Source organism: Phymastichus coffea, unplaced genomic scaffold (genome assembly GCF_024137745.1).
Source record: "Phymastichus coffea isolate CEN01 unplaced genomic scaffold, Cenicafe_Pcof_1.1 PCOF00050, whole genome shotgun sequence".
Classification (NCBI taxonomy): Eukaryota; Metazoa; Arthropoda; class Insecta; order Hymenoptera; family Eulophidae; genus Phymastichus; species Phymastichus coffea.
In genome coordinates this window covers 700,391-711,910 of record NW_026706861.1, presented here as the reverse complement: position 1 = coordinate 711,910, position 11,520 = coordinate 700,391, and the positions used below count along the sequence as shown (strand labels likewise).

The following is an 11,520-nucleotide window of genomic DNA, read 5'->3' as shown; positions in this document are numbered from 1 at the left end:
TGGAACAACTGGAAATCTTTTCAAAATTTGCCCTGATTGAACTACAATTATGTTTTGAACTAAAAATTGTATTGTAAAAATGTTGTATTTTGAATTAAAATTAAATTAAATTCGTATTCGTCAGAGTGCTGAGCTAATATTCTATGCATATTTTTGTTACTTATACTTGAGAATCATTTGATTCGAGTGAGAACCACAAATAATTTTTGAATTAAAAATATCTGCTTTTACATTTTTAAGCATAACTCTTCAATTATTGCGAGGCCCATTGAATACAAAACAATTCGGCAACAATCCTCTTTATCGCCCTCGTCCTGGCACGAGGAGGCAGAGACGTAGCTCGTTCCCGTTCTTGCTCCGTAATTTTTGGACACAAGTGTCTTTTCGTTCGTTTTTTTCTACTTCATTATTCATAATGAAATTCTATACCTTTTTCACTAATCTTTGAAAAGCTTCTCATTACAATAGTTTTAAAATTGATTTTTAAGATCTACAAAATAAAAATAAGTTTTCCATAGATACCGTTCCTTTCAAGTTACAAATAGTTAACATTTGACAAAAATATAACATTATTTATTCGATTAGCAGGTATAGAATGTCATCTCTGGTTGTTTCGTATATTAGACAAAAATTAATAAATAAAAAGGCTTTGTACATCGTAGAAAAATTCATCATTGTGTTACAGTCTAAAAGTAAAAAGATAAACGAAAAGAAAAAATGCATTTGTTAATGTTTACTTATGGGTTATAACTTATATTATATAGTAATAATATCTACTCGACGCCAAGTTTTCCCAAATCTATAACTTAAAAGAAGTATGTAGCTTTGACACAATATTTATGCTTAGAGATTAACTTATAATAATAACCTTATCTTAATATTATTACGATGAAGTTCAATATTTTGAAAGAAAATCTACGATTTATAGCAATTAAACCTTGTTATACCTTGTACACCCTACCGATAATTATCAATTTATGAATTTATTGAAGCGTAAACAGCAAAGAGCCGATAGTTGGATAGCAATTTAAGCCTTTCAATAATATTAATTAATAACAAATAGTCGTAGATCCGTACAGTAGATCCATTTAAGAGACAACATTTTTTGGATTGATTTTAACTTATTACATAAATTCAAATTTTATTTATACCAAATTAATATTACAAATTTTCTAAAATTGTAACAAGTTTATGGTTATTATGATTCCAATTTTTTATAACATGACAAATACATAAATGTAATTATATGTTTCGGTTAAGATTTAACTTATTACTGAGTAGTTTCTTGATTGTTCGATAAAAATATTTAAAAATATTTTATTATAGTTACATAATTATTTAATTGATTGTTTATAGCAATGAATAATATAATAATGAACTTTTGAAAATTACGTATTCATATTGATTCATGAATGATCCATGACTTTATTGCTCTTAATTTGATAATTATGTCATAGACAAGTCATTCTTCATTGATAAATTTTATCTTCTAGGCACATTTTAACATAAATAGAATACAGTGATATATTGATCTTTTTTTTAATTCGTTGAGTAATGTTGAAAATCTTAAAAACGAGGGTTTAAAAACTGTAATCAACAAGTGCTCGCAATAAGGCACGAGTTTGAAAGTTGTCTTATGATCGTATTCTTTGCTGTTCAAGGCTCTGGTGATTTTAGTTACCATAAGTATAGTAATTTAATTGTAACAGGTAAACTATAGTCGATGTGAAAAGCTCACGTTTTCTTAAATTTCTTAAGTCATTGATATTTGTGGTACCATCATTTTTTTAAATGATAATGTTAATGGTAGATGAAAAGAAAGCAATTTAAATGGAAAATGTTTCAAGTAAAAAATGACGATATCATTTCAATAAATATATATGTATATAAGTATTTATAAGTAAAACTATGTTTTAAGTACTTCTTCGTCGTGATTTACTCTGAACATAACAGTCTTCTTATGAATACACTTATTATGATTTACACTACACTATAAGATTTATATTTTGCTATTTCTCAAATTGCAATCTTTTGATTGATTCATTTACGTAAACTATTTTTCTACAATTTTGCTAATATATTTTCACATCAATATTCGTCAACGAAAAGAAAAATTCAATTGACCTAGTTTTCATAAAAAGGTAGCTGGCAGTTTAGTTTATGATGTGCTTTGGAGAAATTTAGTTTTTATTGTTTTTTAACACAAAACTAGATACTGTGCGAGGTTTATTGAGCAATAATAAAATAAACAATTGCCAAAACTGTAAAGAAATTGTCTTCATCAACACGTCACATTGATTTTTGGAAATCAATTTTTTTTCCGTACACATTTTGAACGATTTCTTAATAAGTCTTATTCAACATCTTGTGAAATGCATGAAATTGTGTCGTTTATCTCGATCTATTTTCTTTTGAAACTTCATACAATCATAAGATCACGTTCGTAATCACCGTTTTTATGAAAGATCTCATTTACAAAATCTCTTGATAAGTTTTCTTTCGGCACAGCGATCTCGTATGTTATCACAGTTGCTTCAGAACATAAAACGTTAGTAGTCAAACATTGAAACAGAGTAAATGAAAGCAGGTCTTTTGGATAATTGAACTTTCATATTTTTCGTTTTTGAAACGAATCTAATAGGAATGCTTTATGTCTAGTTAGATTTTTTAATTTAATTTGACCTATTATATTACGAGATATTAAGTAAACTGATGCGAGACGATGCCTACATCTTACTTATTCAAAACTACACTTTTTAAATACTGTAAATGTTAAATATCATTGTTACACAATTTTTTAGTAATTTCATCTTACAGAAAGTTTATATATAGGTTTCGATTATAAATGATATATTAATTTATCTTATTTATAAATTCATGTGTCATTTTCACAGAGAACAACTTTAAAAAATAAAATTCTTATAACCTAATGTAACATATTTACGTCGGTATATGTTATTCAATAAACATTTTTATTTGAACTCTTCCAAACATTGTCGATATGTTCGTGAATGAACCGTCTTATGGTACTAAGTAATACAGTTGAATAACGACACGAAAAATTTGAAAATAAAAGTTGAAACAAGAAACGTATCTTCATCTAAACAAGAAACTTCGCACCTCTAGATTAAAAAAGAAAGATCATTTTTCGTACAAACCAAAAGTCTCGCATTTGGCCACATGAATAAAGTTATCGAAGGCACGAAGTAAGATCCAATCGTCTCGCATCAAATTTAAATGTCTCTCCACGAAAGAAAAACTAGATAGACAATCTCTACAATGCCATTTTTCAAGCCTGTTCTGATTTTGACTTAGGTTTGCGACCAAGGAGCTTGCGGAAAGATGAAGTCCACCTTGATCGTACGAAGGTACCGTTGCGTTGGATTGCTGCGTCACCAGGTTCGCTGTTCGACGACTCGCTGATCTTTCGACTGCCACATTCGTAGGAGCGCGAGCGACGGTCGCCTGTTTCCGAGGAGAACCTGATAAAATGAATGTATGTATTATTATTAAAAAAATCGATAACGAAAATACCTCGATGGTGAAGATTCTACATTTTACTGGAAACTATCAGTAATTTTTAAACGACAAGCTTAAACTTTTGTTTTAGAATCTACCACTGCGTTAAGTCGACTAGTTTATGAAACATTTTATTTTATTAGCCTACCAAATGTAACTGCAGAGAATCATGCCACTTGGAAATGTCATTAATCACGTGTTCCGTGTTGAAATCAATGAAATTGGAAGAAATGTTAATTTAAACATGTGAAGTAAAATTAAAAACGTCAATTTGACAAAAATATGTAAGTCACTTCTACAAAAGATAAAGGTAATATCTACACTTTCATTGATAAATCTACTTCGCCAGACTCTTGAAACACTTATTCTACAGCAACCAGCAATACGAAGACACATTTCTCAAAATCAGACAAATTATGAAAATTAAGGCAGCCTGCAGTAACCTACCCAGAGTCAGAGGAGAAAGCTCGAGCAGTAGGCGGCGCACTCGAGGCAGTAGACGAGAGAGAAACCTCGTTGTGTTGATTGTTGGAGTACGCTTCATCCTCGGAGCACTCGTCCGAGTCATCAATATAACCATCAACTCCGCGTTCCAGTGGTGAACTCGTACGTAAAGGTGGTAATGCTGCTGGTGTTGCTGGTCTTAGCCATGTGCGTAGATCTTGTAGTGGAGCTTGCAGGCACTTGAATAATTTGCTACTGCAGAAGAAACAGATTTTCGTTATACAAACTAACGCAAGGTAGTCTCGCGTAATGGTGAAAAGGATCCAATTGTGAAAAACACTGTAATAGTTTGTATACCTTATCATTAGCACGCTCTGAGAAAGTAATAACGTAATGTTGCTTAATAATTCGATATTATTAAAAGACATTCTTTTGTTTTTAAAAAAAACATGTTATTAAGGTCGTGACTATCAAAGTCATAACAGCACGTTAATTACACTCGTCCTGTCTGTTATAAATTACTCTCAAGCGTTTTTGAAGCAATAAGCACGTTATAGTTTTCCTGGAGCTCAGTTACTTGAAAACTCATCATGCAATGCTATTAGGAAAATAACCAGTTTTCTGTATACTGAACGAAAAATAGTTCTGCAAAGAGTGAACGATCATTTACAGCAAAAATGGTTTTATTTTGAGTAACCAGCGAATTTAATTACTTTTGGTTGATCGTATGTTCTCAGATTCATTTGTTTGTAGGTCATCAGTGGAGAAAAAATTGTTAAATTTAGTGTATGCTTATTTCAAGAACAAAGATTACTTTATCGAATTTTACTTATAATTTGTCTTTCTTTTGTATATTTTACCAAATAAAAAATGACACAAATTTTCAACAACTGAATCTCCTCTTATTACGCAGCTCATCAACTCGCAAAGTAGTAGTAAACTCACTCGTCGCGGTAGTCATCGACATCCTGGAAAGTGCGTCTAGCGTAGAGGCAAATCGAGCACCTGCGTCGCCTGCGGCACGATGTCGCGTGTAGAGCAGCGGCACGAAGGTGTCTGGCAGCGTGTCTCAGAGTCGCAGCTTCATGTGTTAATGCTGCAACGCCTTCCTCGTTACGTCGTCTTTCCTCGCCAAGTTCGTCCTGCTCCAAGCGCAATTTTTCCTTCAACTCTTCGTTCTATGAACAAATGTTTTTTAATTATATACTAGGCAATTCACGTGTATACAGATTACGTAGTTTTTTGGTCAACTCTTGGCCTGGATACTTCCTTTGCTATGAACAGCGATGAAATTGCCTTTGAAATGAGTTTATCAACATTTTTTTTTTAATTCTCATATACACTAGACATCTTGAAGCGAGAATTTTTCGACTTCAAAATGTGATAAGCAAACACGGAAAACCAAATAGTCTATTGAAAATAAGGAATGGTTTTTTTATTATTTAAGTCAATTTAAGAAAAAAGATTTTATACTGAGAAGTTAAATTAAAAGTAAGACATTCATTTTGATAATCAACAATACTTTTTAGTTTAAGAGCTAGTTTCTAAGGTCAATAATTATATGGTAATTATCTTATGATTATCGATCTTGGCGACTAGCACTTTTTTCTAACTTTAAGATATTTTTTTAACATTTGAAAATTGGAAAATGCTATAACATTAGTATATTTTTTCAACATTTAAGAAATATTTTTATTCAATCTGAAAAATATCATAAAAAGACACAGTTTCATTTGCTGTTTATTTAACAGTCATAAGAAATTGTATTGCAAATATTTAATTTCGTTTGCATAGCCGAATTGAGAATGATATCTCGTCAATTTCGTTCGACAACTCACTCGAACAAAAGTGAAAATTCATCATGATAGCCTCTAGCTACATAAGCTCTCACAGAAAGCACATCAATCTTGAAATGGATACGCTTGGAAGAATATAGCCTCGAGAGGCACGATTAATTTAATAATTCGAAATGTAAGGTCACGATTTTCAAGCTTGTCTTTCTCACTCGTTCTATTGGAAATAAAAGACAGGATCGGGATTAAAGTATTGGCTTTGTCTTTAAAGTATCGGGGCATCCGGAAAAGAAAATCGCGTGCTTGCGCCCGAGTAAAAGAAACAGTTGCATGTTTACGTTACTCTCTTGTGGTTGAGAAAAAAAAAGTCCAAAGGGAAATGAAGATTTTTTCTCTTTTTATCGCTTGATTTTATGGTTGAAACCTTTCATATAAAAGAAATTTTTTGTAATTGACGACTAGGATATCATTCCAAAACGATTTATAAAGCATGTTTTTTGTCGGCAACTTGTATGATCTTCGCTCGCGATAAGCTGCAACATGGCATTTGACGACGCTCGAAAAAAAAAGAAAGAAAGAAAAAAACGTGTCAAATTAACATGTTCGGTGATACACGCGTTCACCTGGATCTTTTCGGATGTCATTCTCCGATTACCATTACCGATTAAAAATTGATATCGAGAGAAAAATTGTATCGAATTTCGAAAGTTTGTTCACCTCTCTTTCCAAAGCATCGCGTTCAGCGCGAATGGCAGTAGCTTGCCTGACGACTTCTTGCCTTGCTCTCTCCAGTGATCTACGTGTGATTTCATTCTGCGCCGCTTGCATTTGCAACTGTCTCAGCGCCGATTCTTGCTCTCTCTCCAAACGTTCGCGTGCAGCTATACAAGCTTCACGGTCTTGTTTTGTACGTTCGACTTCGTCTTCCAAACGTAAACTACGTTCCAATTGAAGAAATAGTTCTTCTTCTTTGTCTTTCAATTCAGCTTCGCAACCTTCCAAACGACGTTCCAGTTTCTGCCGAGTTTCTTCCAATTTATCTCGTTCCGCCTGTAAATTATCAGTCAAAATAGAAATATACTTTTTTAGAAGTTGCACAGGATTAAAATATTATACATTTAAGTTCTTAATCTGTCGAGTATTGAATAAACTACGCGATAGTTTTACTGCTGAGAGAAACTCTATACGGATTCTTTTACGGAAGCCCCGATGGTTTTATACACATCGTAGTTTTGCTTTTTCTTTTCCTCGTCCACGTGGAAACTACTCGCTATAATAAATACAACGTTTCTTTCTTCGTCCATTTCTATTCGTTACATTATTGAGCTCACGAATGCAGTTCAATTAAAAGGCTATGCAATAGACGTTTCTATAATACTTATTCAAATTGAAAGTTGCGGTCAACACACACAAAGGATAACAATGCATCTGGGTGTGATGCGCATTAACGCGCAGCATGAAGGATTATTATCATTAAGACTATATTCCACAACGCGATTAATTTGACACATCGGAAGCCACGCCTGCGAAGATATACGGGAGCGCCGGCCAAAAAAAGGGGAAAGGTTTGCACGTGTGTGGAAGTGTGTGCATTGACCTCTCTCATTCGACTTCTCCTCTTTTTTCCATGCTTGAAGGGAGTTTCAAATAAAAGGGTTCATTCATTCGGACTGATTGCTCGACTTTTCTCTCTCTTTTTTGCGGAGGATGTGAATGCATGATCGAGTTTCAGTTTGCCAGGCCGGAAATCAGTTAAGCGTCATCTTCTGTTTTTAAAGTTGATAGCGTATGGAAATAATTGTTGTAAAAAAACTGGGCAAAATTTCCAGTCGAGCGAGCATCGGCGAAGGAAAAGCCAAAGAACGATCCTTAAATAGAGAAAAAAAAATTGAATGCTGTCCGTTACAATACCACTTCCCTTCGTAAAACCGAGCACCAGCCAATTATTACAGACTGCAAGGAACTGCATTCTACCGGATTATGGAGATCTAAATACGGATTTTCTCCACGGAAATTCAGATTTTTAGGTTGTTCGCGGAATAAAAGTATAAACTATGTATATCGTTCGTAAGTTTTCATTCTAATGTTGGACTTAAAAGGCTGCTGCTGCACGAGTCATCATGAGTCATCTTAGACAAATGTGAATGTAAACGGGGGAAAGTATCAGCTTCGCAAGAAGTTGTCTAATGACAGATTAAAAGACAGTTCAAGAATGATGGTAAGTACAGCTGCACAGTTTTTTTTTTAAAGACTTTTCGGCGAATATACTTTCTAATAGATAATGTATGAATTGTTGTTTCTTTTATTTCTTTTCGGGCACTCGGGGAAAATGATCTTGAAAAGAGAACAGAATAAGCCGTCGCAATCACGTTATAGAAATGGTCGTTACATCTTAATAGTATTATTAAATTAAAGCTTCGATCGCATCCCTGAAGTGTCAGTTTCGCATGTCTTCTATACGGATTAACGTCATACACACTAACGAGCTTTAAACCTTCCCTCTCATGTCTGGTGCATCGAACTTTACCGCAAGAAAGACTCGTGTCTACTCTTTCACCAAGTTTTCAACACGTATATATATCCGTGTCGAATTGCAAAAGCAGAATTTCCCATCTGCTGTTATTGACGCAATTGACATCGGAATTCAATTAACGGACGGACGGACGGACGGTGAACATCATCAGCTGTGATAAAGAAATATTCAATCTGAATGCCTTTTAATGGGAGCTTTACATCGCGTGATAGAGCCAAGTTAATTTACACTGAAGGAAGAGCAGCTTGTGGTTCGACGCGCATTTATATCCCGAGAGGAACTTCATTTTCATTGAGCTCTAATTAACGGTTTTGATCGCATTCGCATACGTGATTTTTCATTTTCTTTCTTACAACGCGACGGCATGTGGTGTTGTTTTTTCAAGTGATTGGAAGGATGTTAGCTTCTCCTGCTATATTTTGAATTGGTGCGATCTTAATATATCGTACATTATTTGTTTTCTGGCTATCCGGCAAAACTGCTCAAATTAATTCCCATAAGGCGGTATATTTCGATGTACGTGTACTTTTGAAATAAAATAAAAGAAATTAGATCGAACTGGTAAGTTCCTTTTTAAGGGTTAGTTTATCTTACGATTATCACAATAATGGATTTGGACGATTACTCCAAGAAGCTATTTATTTCTTAAAATGAATAATGATGACGCAATATTAAATAAGTAATTTACTTTTTAATTTTAATGGGATATGTGAGATTTCTACAAAATGAAAGTACAAGATCGTACATGTAAACAGTCATATTTTAAAATGTAAAATGTGAATCCCATGAAAAAAAAAACGGGTAAATATAATATTTCCCATCCCATCAAACCTAAAAGATCTTTTTTCAATGCCTTAGTAAAAGAAGTGAAAAAGAAAATACTTGGGCACACGAGAAATTCTTTCATATAGCATTCACCACCTGACAAAGTACATTAGACTCGCTGCTGTATATATGTGTAAAAGCATAAAACAGGTGAAGGGCTTCGTTGCGGCTCTCCCTGCGCATATATTCTCGCGCGCGCGAGTACGGAGTCCACTTTTAATTGGCGGCATCCTGCAAGCGAGCGAAAGGGGCATATGGAAGAATGCGCTAAAGAAGAAGCGCTCTGCTGCGCAACACTCTCTTGTCTTCTCATTTTCTTCTCTCGCACTCTTTCATCGTTTATTATTCCTTAAAGTGGGGTTTAGTTGTAAGGCTTAATGAGTTTGCATAAATAATTTTGTTAACTTCACATCTGCGGTATGTGAGAAAAAGTTGTCGATAGGAGATGGGTCAAAAAAAAAACCCATAAAATTATTAGGAAATATACCATTACGGAGTTGATGATACTGCTGCGATATAGCTGTTTAAAAAGGAAATACCACAGAGAAGAATTAGTCGGTGATTTAATAAAACTTTGTCACTTCAAGGCTAATTTCGACAGTTCAAGCGTGTAAAATTAAATTGAAGCGATTTATAAGTTTGATTTGAAATGTACGTTCAAATGTTTTCAAATAATTTATAAAAAATATTGCCATTGAAGAAAGAGGGACGAACATGAGCAATCAAGAAAAATTATTTTAGTAAAAAATCTACGTTCCAACTTGCCATAACGCAAACTACAACAAATAACAATAATTCAAGCAAGACAATTCATCGCACAAACGAAAGAAAAGAAAAGCTCGCTGCAATTCATTACCTGCCTATGCAAATGTAAAAAGCGTGTAACAATGAGGCGAGCGGGCAAACGCGGCTATACGCACTAAATGCTTCGCACTATGAGCGCGTCCAACGCAAAATACGTGAGAATCGTCATCATCGACGCGGATGTGTCTTTCTTTCACGCTCTCATTTAATTGGCTTGTCGAGGTGTGTAGCGACGAAAGCTTTTTTTTCTACGTAATGATTTTAATTTTTGTTTGCGGACGTTTAAGTATTAATGTATATATGAATTGTTAGATATTAAGATTTCCGAGTTTATACATATGTTGGGGGAAACTTTAGATTATCGGGGAAAGTTGTAGTTTTCTTGATTGAATTTGATGTAAGATTTGCTTTATTTTTAAGCAGGGTATTGTAGAAAATTGTATTTAATTGAGGTGGCGGACGGCGGCGAAAACTCGATAGAAATTTATCGTAAATATAAAGTTTTATTTACTACAGTGCAGATCTTGCTTGTGAGAATTTTTGTTGTTAAAAGTATTATGTCTGTGCAATATTTATGTGATCTCGTTATCTGCGGGAAAAGTTCGATTTTTAACGCATAAATATTTGAAAGTTGTCTTGCAAACGTTACACATAGAGTAAATTGAAAAATTTTCTTTTCTCGTCTATTCAACTGTTTTATAGGCATTTTTCCACTTAGCCACATCTTAAAAGAGGCTAAAAAGCTTCGCTATCTTGGCAAGTTCATAATCAACCTACCAATTAAGGAAAGTTACGCACCTTCATCAGCAAAAGAAGTAGCCTAATATTTTCTTCCACGTACAATGTAGCTTGTATCACAGCTTTTTCCTACTCACCTATAGTGATGTAATCACTTTCGAACCATATGTGCATGCCTCTTTATATATATATATATATATATTTTAATAACATTTCTCTGACGATAAGTGTTTCTTTTTTTTTTAAACTTAGCACATCATAATAAATTTATTCCATACGCGCTCTCCTTCCTGTTGAACTCGCAGTTTGGTGAAATTTCCGCGCGCGCCCATGAGCACTTTCTATTTCGCGCTAACGAGGAAAGCATTAAATGCATTCAAACTTTTCTCCTTAGCTCACATTGTGTGAGTCGATGTTTTCATTCGACACCTTCAGTGTTAACTTTCCGCAATTCCTTTGCGCGCGCTACTCTTTTTTTCTTTATTTTAATGGGTCATTCAATAAATTTTGTCCGATAAGAGATTCGTTAGATTAGATCGTAACATACTTACGATGAGAAAACTGCATGTAAAGTTATAATGTGTATTAACTGTCAATGTGCCAGCAAAGCTGAAGTCTCGAATGATTTTATTTAGAAGCTTTTGTGTGAAAATATAGATGACTTCGGGAAAGGTACTGTTACTATTGCTGATTGCGGTAGAACTGCTGATTTTATACCCTTGATCATTACGACTAGTGTAAAAGATAATGTTGTGAGAAGGAACGGAGCGCATCGTGCAATTGTTTGCCTCGCCAACTCCCATCCAGTTAAGATTGACGCGACTGAAGAACTTTTTAAGTATAGTATTTCTGTGGCCGTGCTGG

The 11,520-nt window shown here is 34.0% G+C and overlaps 1 protein-coding gene across 3 annotated transcripts in view; it reads right to left on the bottom strand.

Moving 5' to 3' along the window:
• Positions 1–1,285: 1,285 nt before the first annotated feature.
• LOC131665433 (uncharacterized) overlaps positions 1,286–11,520 on the bottom strand; it is a 33,104-nt gene continuing 22,869 nt past the window's right edge. For 2 of the 3 annotated variants that reach the window (XM_058937310.1, XM_058937309.1), the window contains 4 exons: positions 6,474–6,806; positions 4,909–5,141; positions 3,967–4,218; positions 1,286–3,482 (listed from right to left, as the gene is read on the bottom strand). In XM_058937310.1, the coding sequence (XP_058793293.1) occupies positions 3,290–3,482; positions 3,967–4,218; positions 4,909–5,141; positions 6,474–6,806 (1,011 nt within the window). In that variant the 3' untranslated portion in view covers positions 1,286–3,289. The remainder of the gene's footprint in view (positions 3,483–3,966; positions 4,219–4,908; positions 5,142–6,473; positions 6,807–11,520) is intronic. The other variant, XM_058937311.1, reaches the window with a different exon arrangement.